The 13,034-nt window shown below is 43.6% G+C and overlaps 1 protein-coding gene across 5 annotated transcripts in view; it reads left to right on the top strand.

The window, feature by feature from the left end:
- SAAL1 (serum amyloid A like 1) overlaps nucleotides 1–13,034 on the top strand; it is a 67,828-nt gene that overhangs the window by 35,856 nt on the left and 18,938 nt on the right. For 3 of the 5 annotated variants that reach the window (XM_073658200.1, XM_073658203.1, XM_073658202.1), the window contains exons 2-3: nucleotides 11,668–11,825; nucleotides 11,977–12,093. In XM_073658200.1, coding sequence (XP_073514301.1) covers nucleotides 11,706–11,825; nucleotides 11,977–12,093 — 237 coding nt within the window. In that variant the 5' untranslated portion in view covers nucleotides 11,668–11,705. Of the gene's footprint in view, nucleotides 1–5,693; nucleotides 6,007–8,294; nucleotides 8,519–11,667; nucleotides 11,826–11,976; nucleotides 12,094–13,034 lie in introns of those variants that run through there. The other 2 variants (XM_073658199.1, XM_073658204.1) reach the window with 2 other exon arrangements.

The raw sequence follows: 13,034 nt of genomic DNA, 5'->3' as shown, positions 1-13,034 counted from the left end.
CTCTACTAGTACCTTGAAAGTACAGGTGTCGGCGTTGGGGGCTTTATTTTCTTCCAATATTGCAGATAACTATTGGATAGCCCGTTTTATAAAAGCTTCATTTAGGTGTAGACCCATTACCAAAGTAAAGATGTCTCCCTGGGATTTGAATTTTGTATTAGAAGCCTTGACCAGTCCTCCTTTTGAGCCACTAGATTTAGTCTCCCCCAAAATTATTTTCCTAAAGACGGTCCTGTTAGTAGCCCTAACTTCAGCCAGGAGAGTCAGTGACCTACAGGCCCTTTCAATATGCCCTCCATTTACGCAAATTCTGGATGATAGGATTATATTAAAACCTGATCCGGCCTTTCTTCCTAAAGTGGCCACTCGATTCCATAGAACCCAGGAGATAGTTCTCCCGACTTTTTGCTTCCCTCCCAAAAATCAAAAAGAGGAGAGGCTTCACACTTTAGACGTTAGGAGGTGCGTACTAAAGTACTTAGAAGTATCACGTGGATCTAGAAAGGATAAGTCCCTATTTATTTGCTATCAGGGGGCTAGGAAGGGTTGTAAGGCCTCAAAGCCTACAATCGCTAGATGGATCAAGGAGGCCATTTCCCTCGCATACTCCTCAGGGGATAAAGAGATACCGGAGGGATTGAGGGCGCATTCTACCAGAGCGGTATCAACCTCCTGGGCGGAGAAGACAGGGCTTTCCATTGAGGAAATTTGTAAGGCTGCCACTTGGTCTTCTCCCTCTACTTTCTATAGGCACTATAGATTGGATCTGGGTGGCTCTGCAGATCTCACTTTCGGGAGAAGGGTGCTTCAAGCTGTGGTCCCTCCCTAATTTCCTTCGTCTCTGTAATTCTCTCACGTGGTGCTGTCATGGGAGACTGAATAAAGCCTTAGTTACTTACCGGTAAAGAGATTTTTCGGAGCCCATGACAGCACCCGTTTATTCCCTCCCTTCACTGGTGTTGTGCACTCCCGTAGAGTTGATTTCTTTTTGTGCACCCTTGCGGGAAATTGATGAAAAGTAATGTACTTAATGTGATTATGTTTTGTTATAACTAACCTTGGCGGTACTCTCATGCTCTGTTAACTAAACTGAGGCGGGAAGAGAGGGCCGCTCTTTTTAACCTGTAGGTTTCCTGTCCTTGATGGGCGGATCCTCTCTCTTTCACGTGGTGCTGTCATGGGCTCCGAAAAATCCCGTTAGCGGTAAGTAACTAAGGCTTTCTTCACCCTCCGTCCAGCCCAACCACAAATGACCGTCTGCCCAAGCTTTGAAGCCAAGTTTCACCAGGCCGAGGTGTCAGAAATGACCCTCTGTAGTTCCACTGATCCCCCCCTTGGTTCTGAGTTCCTGTAATAAGAGTACACAGTTTTTATGGCCCTTTGTGTAATGTCAATCATGTGAATGATAGATGTAATCAAATGTTGTTTTACTGATGTTATATTTTCCCTTACAGTGTATGTGTTCTGTGTTTAGTGGCCATGAGAAAGAATGTTTATGGGGAGTACAGGACTAGAAAAATACGGTCACATCATGTATTATCCTCCAGAGCTGCACTCACTATTCTGCTAGTGGAATCACTGTGTACATACATTACTGATCCTGTACTGATCCTGAGTTATATCCTGTATTATACTCCAGAATTGCACTCACTATTCTGCTGGTGCAGTCACTGTGTACATACATTAGTGATCCTGAGTTACATCCTGTATTATACTCCAGAGCTGCACTCACTATTCTGCTGGTGCAGTCACTGTGTACATACATTGCATTACTGATCCTGAGTTACATCCTGTATTATACTCCAGAGCTGCACTCACTATTCTGCTTGTTCAGGCACTGTGTACATACATTACATTACTGATCCTGTACTGATACTGAGTTACATCCTATATTATACTCCAGAGCTGCACTCACTATTCTGCTGGTGCAGTCACTATGTACATACATTACATTACTGATCCTGAGTTACATCCTGTATTATACTCCAGAGCTGCACTCACTATTCTGCTCGTGCAGTCACCGTCTACATACATTACATTACTGATCCTGTACTGATCCTGAGTTACATCCTGTATTATACTCCAGAGCTGCACTCACTATTCTGCTCGTGCAGTCACCGTCTACATACATTACATTACTGATCCTGTACTGATCCTGAGTTACATCCTGTATTATACTCCAGAGCTGCACTCACTATTCTGCTGGTACAGTCATTGTGTACATACATTACATTACTGATCCTGTACTGATCCTGAGTTACATCCTGTATTATACTCCAGAGCTGCAGTCACCGCGTACATACATTACATTACTTATCCTGTACTGATCCTGAGTTACATCCTGTATTATACTCCAGAGCTGCACTCACTATTCTGCTCGTGCAGTCACCGTCTACATACATTACATTACTGATACTGAGTTACATCCTGTATTATACTCCAGAGCTGCACTCACTATTCTGCTGGTGCAGTCACTGTGTACATATATTACACTACTGATCCTGTACTGATCCTGAGTTACATCCTGTATTGTACTCCAGAGCTGCACTCACTATTCTGCTCGTGCAGTCACCGTCTACATACATTACATTACTGATCCTGTACTGATCCTGAGTTACATCCTGTATTATACTCCAGAGCTGCACTCACTATTCTGCTGGTGCAGTCACCGTCTACATACATTACATTACTGATCCTGTACTGATCCTGAGTTACATCCTGTATTATACTCCAGAGCTGCACTCACTATTCTGCTGGTGCAGTCACCGCGTACATACATTACATTACTGATCCTGTACTGATCCTGAGTTACATGCCGTATTATACTCCAGAGCTGCACTCACTATTCTGCTGGTGCAGTCACTGTGTACATACATTACATTACTGATCCTGTACTGATCCTGAGTTACATGCCGTATTATACTCCAGAGCTGCACTCACTATTCTGCTACTGTGATTATATTAAACTCCAAAATACATGAGTGATTTTTCTGAATCCTCAGAACAAACACTGGAAGGTTTCAGTCCTTAACCTGCAGAATACTGAGTGTTGTGGAGTCGGCTCTTTGCTGCGGGTTCTGCAGTGACTTTCTCAGTCATTGTTCCTATTTACTCACCGCTAGGAATCCTGGAAATTGACATTTTTTGGTGAAGTCATTATATCCAGTAGTGTTATTTTTTTTCTTGTGTGTAGTGATCTCTCCTGGGAAGTCTCCACTCACCTTCTGCCAGGACTCAGGAAAACCAGATATTTGTCAATGGGAAAATGTTTTGCTCTGCAGTGTAGGGGTCACAGCAGGATACATTTTACTCTGTATACGGGGTGAGATTTGATGGTCTTTGGGTGCAGAGTGTAATTATTCAATGGGAATTTACACTCCTGGTTTCCGATTAATGGATAATAGTGTACAGAATCAATCTTGTAGGTCAGTGTTCTGCAGATTGTGCCTCTCCAGATACTTAGGAACTACAAGTGCCAGCATGTTCATTCTCCCAGTTTATTGCAGGACACAGAGTTGTTTTCCACAATTTGACGGCATAGAATAGTTAAAAAAAAATTGCTTACCAAATCTGATGTATTTTATGGCACTTCCAGTCGTATGACTACAATAGCTGTGGATGAATCAGTCATGTAGTGTGCTATCATCACAGCTGGTGATTGGATACAGCAGTCAGGTGATCTGCTATCATCACAGCTGGTGGTTGGATGCAGCAGTCAGGTGATCTGCTATCATCACAGCTGGTGGTTGGATGCAGCAGTCAGGTGATCTGCTATCATCACAGCTGGTGGTTGGATGCAGCAGTCAGGTGATCTGCTATCATCACAGCTGGTGGTTGGATGCAGCAGTCAGGTGATCTGCTATCATCACAGCTGGTGATTGGATGCAGCAGTCAGGCGATCTGCTATCATCACAGCTGGTGATTGGATGCAGCAGTCAGGTGATCTGCTATCATCACAGCTGGTGATTGGATGCAGCAGTCAGGCGATCTGCTATCATCACAGCTGGTGATTGGATGCAGCAGTCAGGCGATCTGCTATCATTACAGCTGGTGATTGGATGCAGTATCCTCACAGCTGGTGATTGGATGCAGCAGTCAGGTGATCTGCTATCCTCACAGCTGGTGATTGGATGCAGCAGTCAGGTGATCTGCTATCATTACAGCTGGTGATTGGATGCAGCAGTCAGGTGATCTGCTATCATTACAGCTGGTGGTTGGATGCAGCAGTCAGGTGATCTGCTATCATCACAGCTGGTGATTGGATGCAGCAGTCAGGTGATCTGCTATCCTCACAGCTGGTGATTGGATGCAGCAGTCAGGTGATCTGCTATCATTACAGCTGGTGGTTGGATGCAGCAGTCAGGTGATCTGCTATCATTACAGCTGGTGGTTGGATGCAGCAGTCATGTGATGCCCTACTGGAAAAGACAACAATCATTCTGTCTACATGACATTACTTACTATGACCTAAAGACCCGCTTAAGCTGCATCTTGGAAATTATTAAAACTTGCCAGAATTTTGAGCGGTGTGGTTCTACCGCTGGGACCCCCACCAATCCCAAAAGTGAAGTGGCCACTGACTTTTTATTTTCAGAGCTACATCCAAATCCTTCCCAGAATCAGGAGGTCGTCCCAGCCGTCGGACCACCACCGATCATATAGGGATGGCGTTTTCTAATGCTTTGCCATTACTTTATAAGTTCTGTATAATCGTATAAAAGGGATGTAGAGGATTTGAAAAGCATGGCTGCCTTCTAAGAATAGCACCACCTCTGTCTGCAGGTTGTGTGTGGTATTGCAGTTCTGCACCATTCACTTCAGTTGGCCTGAGCTGCAGTAGCGCACACCTCCTGTAGACAGGGGCGGCACTGTTTTTTGAAGAAGGCAGCCATGCTTTGAATGAATGCCTTCTGTTTGTTTCAGGGCTCAGACATTGTGTGTAATGAGCCCTCGTGAGAGGTCGGACTGGCTAAATATTGAGAAACATTGTATCACAGAGATGAGATTTCGTCACAATAAACACTCGACATCTGTTTTTTCCCGTCATTATAACGGTTTATTGAAAGGTTATCTGTTTTGTAGGAATGCGATGCTGTTTGTTGTGCAATAATTATTTTATTGAGGCAGGAGATGAGAGAAGATCCTTTTGGTTGATTCTTGACTTTAGCCATCAGATCTCTGGAGGAGAAATCTAAGAATAATCATCGTATTCTGGATTTTGCCTGTAATGATAAATATATGGATTAGTGTCATGATACCGTGTGCAGATTTTTTAAGATATTAGGCTATGAGTAAAAGGGGTCTTCCATCCAAAACAATTACTGTATTTTCTAGGGTCTATAATATTTAGGTTATGTTCACACAGAATTTTCTTGAGGTTTTCTTTTTTTTGCAGATCCTCTCCAAAATACTTCTCAAAAGCTGCTTGGAAAACTATTCCCATTCCAATCTACAGTAAATCCACTTTGTTCACATGAGAAGTTTTATCATGATTTTTCTTTTTCCTGAAGAGGTTTTGAAAAACACCTGCTTGGCGAAAAAAAAAAAAGTGCTTGTCGTTTCTTTGATGCGGATCCTGATTCAATCCTCTCCAAATTAAGCACTGTCCAATCAAAAGGCTGCAAAAAAAAACTTTAACAAAAAAGACTTCTGTAATACTCTTCAAAACCGCATAAGGAAAAGAAAAATTCCTCCTAAAACTCCCCCCAAAAAAGATGCATTTCCAGTAGCAGCATCTGCTTCAAATCACCAACATTTTTGAATGCCTCTGTGTGAACGTACCCCATATTGGTCAACGCTGGACCCGAATTAAAATAAAATCAATGTACCGGTATACTCCCCTCCTGCCGTGTCACCTGCAGCCAATGGCCGACCATTCATCAACTGCTGCCTTCACTGTCTCATGAGTGGACGTCCACCCTAACCGAATATTGATGAGCTGCTGCCTAAGAGTCACCTCCGGGAATAGGCTGCTAATCGCCCGACGAACAAGCAAAATTCTCATTCGTAAAGTGAAGTTTTAATTTTCAAAATAATCGTTCTCGGCAGCACATCATCCTGTGTAAACAGGAGATGTGCTGCAGAGACGATGATATTCAGTGCTCATAAGAATGTTCGTTCAGTGCACAGGGAAGTGTGGTTGGCCTGCCGGAGCAGCCAGTTAAGCGCCGATTGGCTTGTCCATAGCCAAGCGATTGTCATTTAAATGGCCCCTGTCGTCCCTTCAGTTTTGATTGCAATAGGAGACGGGAGCCAATTTAACATCTTTGACAGCCCGGCACAGAAAGCTCGCCAGAAGCTTATGGCCTAATGGGAAATGGCCACTCGTCCTGATTAGATGTAAGAGTTGAGTTATCAGCTTCTTGGCTTTTAGTAATACAGGTAACTGGGGGAAACTGTGTTTGGGATTTGGGCTCTTTAGGAGGAGACTGCTGGGAACGTTTCTTTTACCTCTTATATCCAGACTTTCTGCCTCGCCTTCCTCCTTTTCCTCCACCTCTGCCAAATTCCTCTTGTCCATCACCATCATCTGATCCGTAGCCATTTCTGCCCGATTCAGCTCCTTGACCACAAGAGCCGGATTTCTTGCGTTGCCCTCCTCCACGTCGTCCTCCTGGTGAGCCCGACCTCCGTGCTTTCCCAGAAAACTTCTCTCCAAGACCTTGTAGTAAACCGTTCAAACCATCACCCGAGCCCAGAACCTTCTGGAGGAGTCCAGACAGTGGAGAGTTACCGTTACCACCTTCTGAACCAGAACCAAGCAGCCGAGCAAGGCCTGCGAGCATATCTTGATGACCACCTTGTGGTGATTGCTTTGATAAACCTAAATTCTGGGCCAATCCACTCAGCATGTCTAGAATTCCACCCTGAGATGCTTTTTGGTTTCCGTAGCCATGTCTTCCTGCAGGCGGACCACCATATTCTCCTGAGGAGTCACATGACATTGTTATATGAAACACCGCCGTAACAATAATTTCATTTGCTACTTAATAAAGACCCTCCAAGCTCTAACGCCTATGGTGGCTCCTCACACACCACTTATTGGGAACAACCCACTGCAGATTTCACTCCTTGCTTCATTTGCACAAAAATGTTCAACTTTTATCAAATTTTCACCACTCCTGACAATTTTTTAAAAGGAGGGTGGGACAACAGCCAATCAAATTTACTATAATTTACTCCAAAAATTGTCTTATTTCAATAGCTAATCCAGCAGAGAAGGGGGCTCGCTTGGCTACTAAACAGACAACCGCATTCTTTACTCACCTTGATCTCCATAGCCGTGTTCCTGACCAAAGGCTCTGCACTCTGCAGGATATAGGATCATGGCGAGCAGCGCCACGCAGAGTATATGCTTCATTGCAAAGTGGATCTGTGTGGGGTGATACAACTATTTAATGCTCAACATTGAACAATCTGAACACCAGTATATATTGTCTATATACAAGGTATATAATCTACAAAAACAGAGGAATGTGCCCGGCTCTAATGTTGATGAGAGGACACATCTGACGAAGAGATTCCTTAATTTCCCCTGTTATAGTAAAACGTGCAGGGCCTGTACCCACATTTTACCAACAAATACAGTCTGCATACCCAACACAAATCAGCACTGTAAAATCCTGGATGTCTTCATATGTCTCATGTGCACCACACTGGAGGATGTACAATGTACAAGGAGCCCCTGAAGGAGCCGACATTGGAGAAACTAAGCCAAAACTGCAAGTGAGGATGAACTTACATCGACTCCTATGAGGACATGTTTCTTTGGACCCAGGACACAGTATGAAAGATTTAAGTCTTAATACTGAAAGATTATTTTAAGAAGACAGAAAGAGAAAAATCTTGGACTTTAAGTTAAGGAAGTTCAGGTGTTTGACAAAAGGACTCAATCTAACACCTGGACTCACTACATGGACATTTTACACCGCCATGAGACTCACTCCAGATCGCTAAGCCGTCACTCCAGATCGCTAAGCCGTCACTTCCACCACCTCTCCAGTTGTAGCAGAAACATACCCTTAGACTCCTGTCCTAGTACGGCCATATCTCAATTCACAATTAAGATTAATTGACGGAGGTCTGACATGCTGCTCCTCCACCAATCAGCTAGACATAAACTGTACAGAACTGGAACCGCAGCGTTCCATACTATTTAGTGCCCGTTCTCAGGTAATTCTGCCCTGAATATTTAGGAGCTGAGCTGCAGTATCCCAGAATGGCCACTATGCAGTCTATGGCGCTGTGGTATTCCAGCAGCCTCTGCCCCAGGTACCTGCTGATTGTGGGGGCTCTGGGTGACAGACCCTCACTGATCTGATATTGATGACCAAGGGGAGGTCATCAATGTCTCTGTACCATTCAACCCCTTTAGAGAAAGAACAAACCTCCTGAAAAACGTTTAAGCAAGTTAGTATTTGTCTATTACATGTATGATATCACTTACTGTGGCTGGAGAGTGACCGGAGGGATCACAGGACGCCTCTTCTTGAGCGCATTTATAACACACGTCTCTGAGGTCAGCATTATATGTTCTATGGTGAACGACTGTTTTCTTTTTGTAATTTTAGGGATTTTCTTAATTTTCATTATCCTTCGGCCAAACTGAAAGGTCAGGGGATTAGAACAAGGTATTAAGTATATGCTGAGCTGACCCAGGAATTATCAGGTTTATATTTTTATAGAGATACATTAAAGGAGAAGTAAACCTAGAATATCAGCTTATAAAAGCAGCAACTGATACACTCATCCATCTATATAGCGGATGTATGCAGGTTCTGGAGATACTGGATGGAAAGTAGTGATTGTAGGGACAAGAAATGATCTAAACTTCCTTTTATTCATATTACTAAAGAATGCAACGTTCTGCCTGAAATAGCAGATACCGGAGAGCAAAATCATGCACTGGATGGTACACGAAATGTATAGAAGAAAAGAGTGGTAGAGGGTTTACAGTTCCAATAATTAGTTTCTGGGTGTAAACGTCCAGATTATTTGTTTTTGCCGACAGAGGTTTGGTAAAAGTTTAATCACTGTGTACAAACATTACAGTACTGATCCTGAGTTACATCCTGTATTATACTCCAGAGCTGCACTCACTATTCTGCTGGTGCAGTCACTGTGTACAAACATTACAGTACTGATCCTGAGTTACATCCTGTATTATACTCCAGAGCTGCACTCACTATTCTGCTGGTGCAGTCACTGTGTACATACATTACATCACTGATCCTGTACTGATCCTGAGTTACATCCTGTATTATACTCCAGAGCTGCACTCACTATTCTGCTGGTGCAGTCACTGTGTACAAACATTACAGTACTGATCCTGAGTTACATCCTGTATTATACTCCAGAGCTGCACTCACTATTCTGCTGGTGCAGTCACTGTGTACATACATTACATTACTGATCCTATACTGATCCTGAGTTACATCCTGTATTATACCCCAGAGCTGCACTCACTATTCTGCTGGTGCAGTCACTGTGTACATACATTACATCACTGATCCTGTACTGATCCTGAGTTACATCCTGTATTATACTCCAGAGCTGCACTCACTATTCTGCTGGTGCAGTCACTGTGTACAAACATTACAGTACTGATCCTGAGTTACATCCTGTATTATACTCCAGAGCTGCACTCACTATTCTGCTGGTGCAGTCACTGTGTACAAACATTACTGATCCTGAGTTCCATACTGTATCATACTCCAGAGCTGCACTCACTATTCTGCTGGTGCAGTCACTGTGTACATACATTACATTACTGATCCTGAGTTACATCCTGTATTATACTCCAGAGCTGCACTCACTATTCTGCTGGTGCAGTCACTGTGTACATACATTACATTACTGATCCTGTACTGATCCTGAGTTACATCCTGTATTATACTCCAAAGCTGCACTCACTATTCTGCTGGTGCAGTCACTGTGTACATACATTACATTACATATCCTATACTGATCCTGAGTTACATCCTGTATTATACCCCAGAGCTGCACTCACTATTCTGCTGGTGCAGTCACTGTGTACAAACATTACAGTACTGATCCGGAGTTACATTCTGTATTATACTCCAGAGCTGCACTCACTATTCTGCTGGTGCAGTCACTGTGTACATACAGTACTGATCCGGAGTTACATCCTGTATTATACCCCAGAGCTGCACTCACTATTCTGCTGGTGCAGTCACTGTGTACAAACATTACAGTACTGATCCGGAGTTACATCCTGTATTATACTCCAGAGCTGCACTCACTATTCTGCTGGTGCAGTCACTGCGTACATACATTACATTACTGATCCTATACTGATCCTGAGTTACATCCTGTATTATACCCCAGAGCTGCACTCACTATTCTGCTGGTGCAGTCACTGTGTACATACATTACATCACTGATCCTGTACTGATCCTGAGTTACATCCTGTATTATACTCCAGAGCTGCACTCACTATTCTGCTGGTGCAGTCACTGTGTACAAACATTACTGATCCTGAGTTCCATACTGTATCATACTCCAGAGCTGCACTCACTATTCTGCTGGTGCAGTCACTGTGTACATACAGTACTGATCCGGAGTTACATCCTGTATTATACTCCAGAGCTGCACTCACTATTCTGCTGGTGCAGTCACTGTGTACAAACATTACTGATCCTGTACTGATCCTGAGTTCCATACTGTATCATACTCCAGAGCTGCACTCACTATTCTGCTGGTGCAGTCACTGTGTACATACATTACATTACTGATCCTGAGTTACATCCTGTATTATACTCCAGAGCTGCACTCACTATTCTGCTGGTGCAGTCACTGTGTACATACATTACATTACTGATCCTGTACTGATCCTGAGTTACATCCTGTATTATACTCCAAAGCTGCACTCACTATTCTGCTGGTGCAGTCACTGTGTACATACATTACATTACTGATCCTGTACTGATCCTGAGTTACATCCTGTATTATACTCCAGAGCTGCACTCACTATTCTGCTGGTGCAGTCACTGTGTACATACATTACATTACTTATCCTGTACTGATCCTGAGTTATATCCTGTATTATACTCCAGAGCTGCACTCACTATTCTGCTGGTGCAGTCACTGTGTACATACATTACGTTACTGATCCTGAGTTACATCCTGCATTATACTCCAGAGCTGCACTCACTATTCTGCTGGTGCAGTCACTGTGTACATACATTACATTACTGATCCTGTACTCATCCTGGGTTACATCCTGTATTATACTCCAGAGCTGCGCTCATTATTCTGCTGGTACAGTCGGTGTACATACATTACTGATCCTGAGTTGCATCCTGTATTATACTCCAGACCTGTATTCCCAATTCTGCTGATTTGTTACTGAAAACAGTCAAGTTTATCATTAGGCACATTAACTAGCAGCTTCTAAACTGAAGCTTACAGAATTATGAATGCAGCTCTGAGGTTTAATAAATTGAAGTTTTACATGACTTTCTGCAATTATGTAATGCAATTTATTTTGCTAATTGTTCACGATCTGTAGGTTTGTGCCTAAGGGAACAGGAGAGCTGGTATATCCATTAGCATGGGGTGTAATAGCTTATTGGGATACATTTCTTTGGGTATGATGTATGTAGTTGTGTTGATAAAAGGTGGATTTTTTTTTTTTGCCCCCTCCAGAGAAGGACGAGGTCGAGTCCAGCCCGAATCGCCCAGATATGGATCGCAACCCGTCCCCACCGACAAGCGATGATGAAGAAGGAGAGAAGGAAGACTCCATAGGGAGCACGGTGTACAGCAAGCACTGGTTCTTCAGCACCCTGACCAGGCTCATCCAGGTGATGACAACACATCCTGGGAGTCGGTACTTTGTCTTTAAATGGCTATGATAATTATTATGTGGGGTCCAGCATACCCCGTTATCACTGCCGCACTGAGCTGTGAACATTAGATATGTATTGGTCAATGACTGGGATTCTCTTCCTTTAGTTCGTCACTGAAAAGGACAAATCCCAGCCGGCTGGTGGTGATGATGAGATCTCGGTGGAGCTGGATGAAGACATGGAAAACGACATCTGTAAAGTTTGGGACATGTCGATGAATGAGGTATGGAGACAGGATGGAATATAGTGGAAAGGTTCTGCAGCAGCACAGAGTATTTCTGGAGAGGGGCATGCTAATTTTGTGGGAGGTCAGACAGAAACCTATTGCAGACAGTAGGATCCCAGCAGAACAGCACACTTTGCTCCTCAAATCCTCTGTTCTGCTGGGAAACCTGCTGTTTACATTATGGTAACTTTTAGTCTGACCTGCCACATTATCGGCACGTGCCTACCCTGAAATACTCTGTGCTGCTGGCCTCCTACCTCAACCTTTACGTTAACTTTCAGTCTGTAACCTCCCACAGAATCCATGTATATGACCAGGGAAGTGTGCTAATCTCGTGGGAGATCACAAGGAAGATGTAGGAGCCCAGCAGCACAGAGAATTTCAGGAAAAGAGTGTGCAGATGTTGGGAAGTCATAAAATGAGTTGCATATTGGAACACGTAACACTTCCAGCAGCACAGACTGATGATGATGACGACATGGCTGACCCCCTTGTCTGATAGCATTTAAGTATATTAAGGGTGCATTTTAAGCTTTCATCAGTAAAGGTCAGACTATTATCGTTTATTTCACCGTCTGAGATTTTCCTATTTTCTGTTGCCAATCTACAAACAAACAATTGTAAATGTCAGATTAGGATTAACCTTTCATGATCAGATTAGACACTGTTTGTGATAAGGATCCGCACACCTCAAATTCATGCTATAAAGTCCATATTAGGGGTCCGTACAGAGAATCGGGTTAGGGGGCAGTCAGATGACTGTATAAACCGGACCAAGATCAGAACGCAGTGCACGGACTGGCCGGCTGATCTCCCAACCCGAGCATTCGTTTCATATATTTCTGTGCAGCTGTCACATTTGTGCACTGCCATCCATTCTCTGTCTGATTTATGCGGCCGTCTGACTGTTCCCTTACATAAAGTTGGTGTGTAAACCA

Source organism: Phyllobates terribilis, unplaced genomic scaffold, assembly GCF_046119375.1.
Source record: "Phyllobates terribilis strain yellow unplaced genomic scaffold, ASM4611937v1 Scaffold_13__5_contigs__length_258822181, whole genome shotgun sequence".
NCBI lineage: Eukaryota > Metazoa > Chordata > Amphibia > Anura > Dendrobatidae > Phyllobates > Phyllobates terribilis.
This window is presented reverse-complemented; position numbering and strand designations above follow the sequence as displayed.